General features: G+C 28.2%; 1 protein-coding gene across 3 annotated transcripts in view; it reads left to right on the plus strand.

Annotated features, from left to right (window-relative positions):
- Positions 1-904, plus strand: part of LOC136039580 (rabenosyn-5-like) — a 79,904-nt gene that overhangs the window by 7,372 nt on the left and 71,628 nt on the right. For all 3 annotated transcript variants that reach the window (XM_065723433.1, XM_065723434.1, XM_065723436.1), the window contains exon 3: positions 732-845. In XM_065723433.1, the coding sequence (XP_065579505.1) occupies positions 732-845 (114 nt within the window). The remainder of the gene's footprint in view (positions 1-731; positions 846-904) is intronic.

Raw genomic sequence — 904 nt, forward strand, 5'->3', positions numbered from 1 at the left:
ACCAATTCTAAATTTGGTAGCCAAAATTTAGATAATAAATAAATTGAGATAAATATTATAGAAGGATCAACAAAAATCTTAAAAAGGAAGAGAAGATTGGCATTTCCGCCATATGTTTTTCTGTCACTCTTTTTTACTTACTATATTTTCTATTTACTTTCTTCTTCCTTTCTGTTTCTGTAGAAAGTAGGCCAACGAAATGTTAAAAATTAAGTAAATATTATTTCCCACATCTATTTCTGTTATTCTTTTTTCTAAATTTCTGTGTATTCCTGTAAAAAATGTGTTCCTTAATTCTTGTATATTCATAGATTCATATTCTGTTTATTCTGTTTTCTGTTTTATTCTGTTTTATTTATGTTTTCTGTTTGTTTTCTGTTTTATGTTTTCTGTTTTATTCTGTTTATTCTGTTTTATTTATGTTTTCTGTTTGTCTGTATTCTGTTATTATATATTCTGTTTCTGTAGAAAGTAGGCCAATGAAATGTTAAAAATTAAGTAAATATTATTTCCCACATCTATTTCTGTTATTCTTTTTTCTAAATTTCTGTGTATTCCTGTAAAAAATGTGTTCCTTAATTCTTGTATATTCATAGATTCTTGTGCAAAGTGGATCAGTGAAATATTACAAAGGAAGAAAACATGTACATTCGTTTCCTATATATTTGTCTGTCATTTTATTCTAAACTATTGTATATTCTTCTACCCAAAGGATATATTCCTTTTTTCAGGAATAATTGGTAAGGCAAAAACAATCTTCAATGAGGGGCTACTTAACGATTCAAGTCTTCTTGGAAAGAAAGATGAATTCAAAGAGGTTCGAGTTATCCAGGAGCAAAAAGCAGGTAGGCCTTCATTCAGAAATGTACAGTCCTTCTCCCATCAAATCCCAAATCGACTCGAA

The sequence above is a fragment of the Artemia franciscana genome, chromosome 19 (assembly GCF_032884065.1).
Source record: "Artemia franciscana chromosome 19, ASM3288406v1, whole genome shotgun sequence".
In the NCBI taxonomy this organism is placed as follows: Eukaryota; Metazoa; Arthropoda; class Branchiopoda; order Anostraca; family Artemiidae; genus Artemia; species Artemia franciscana.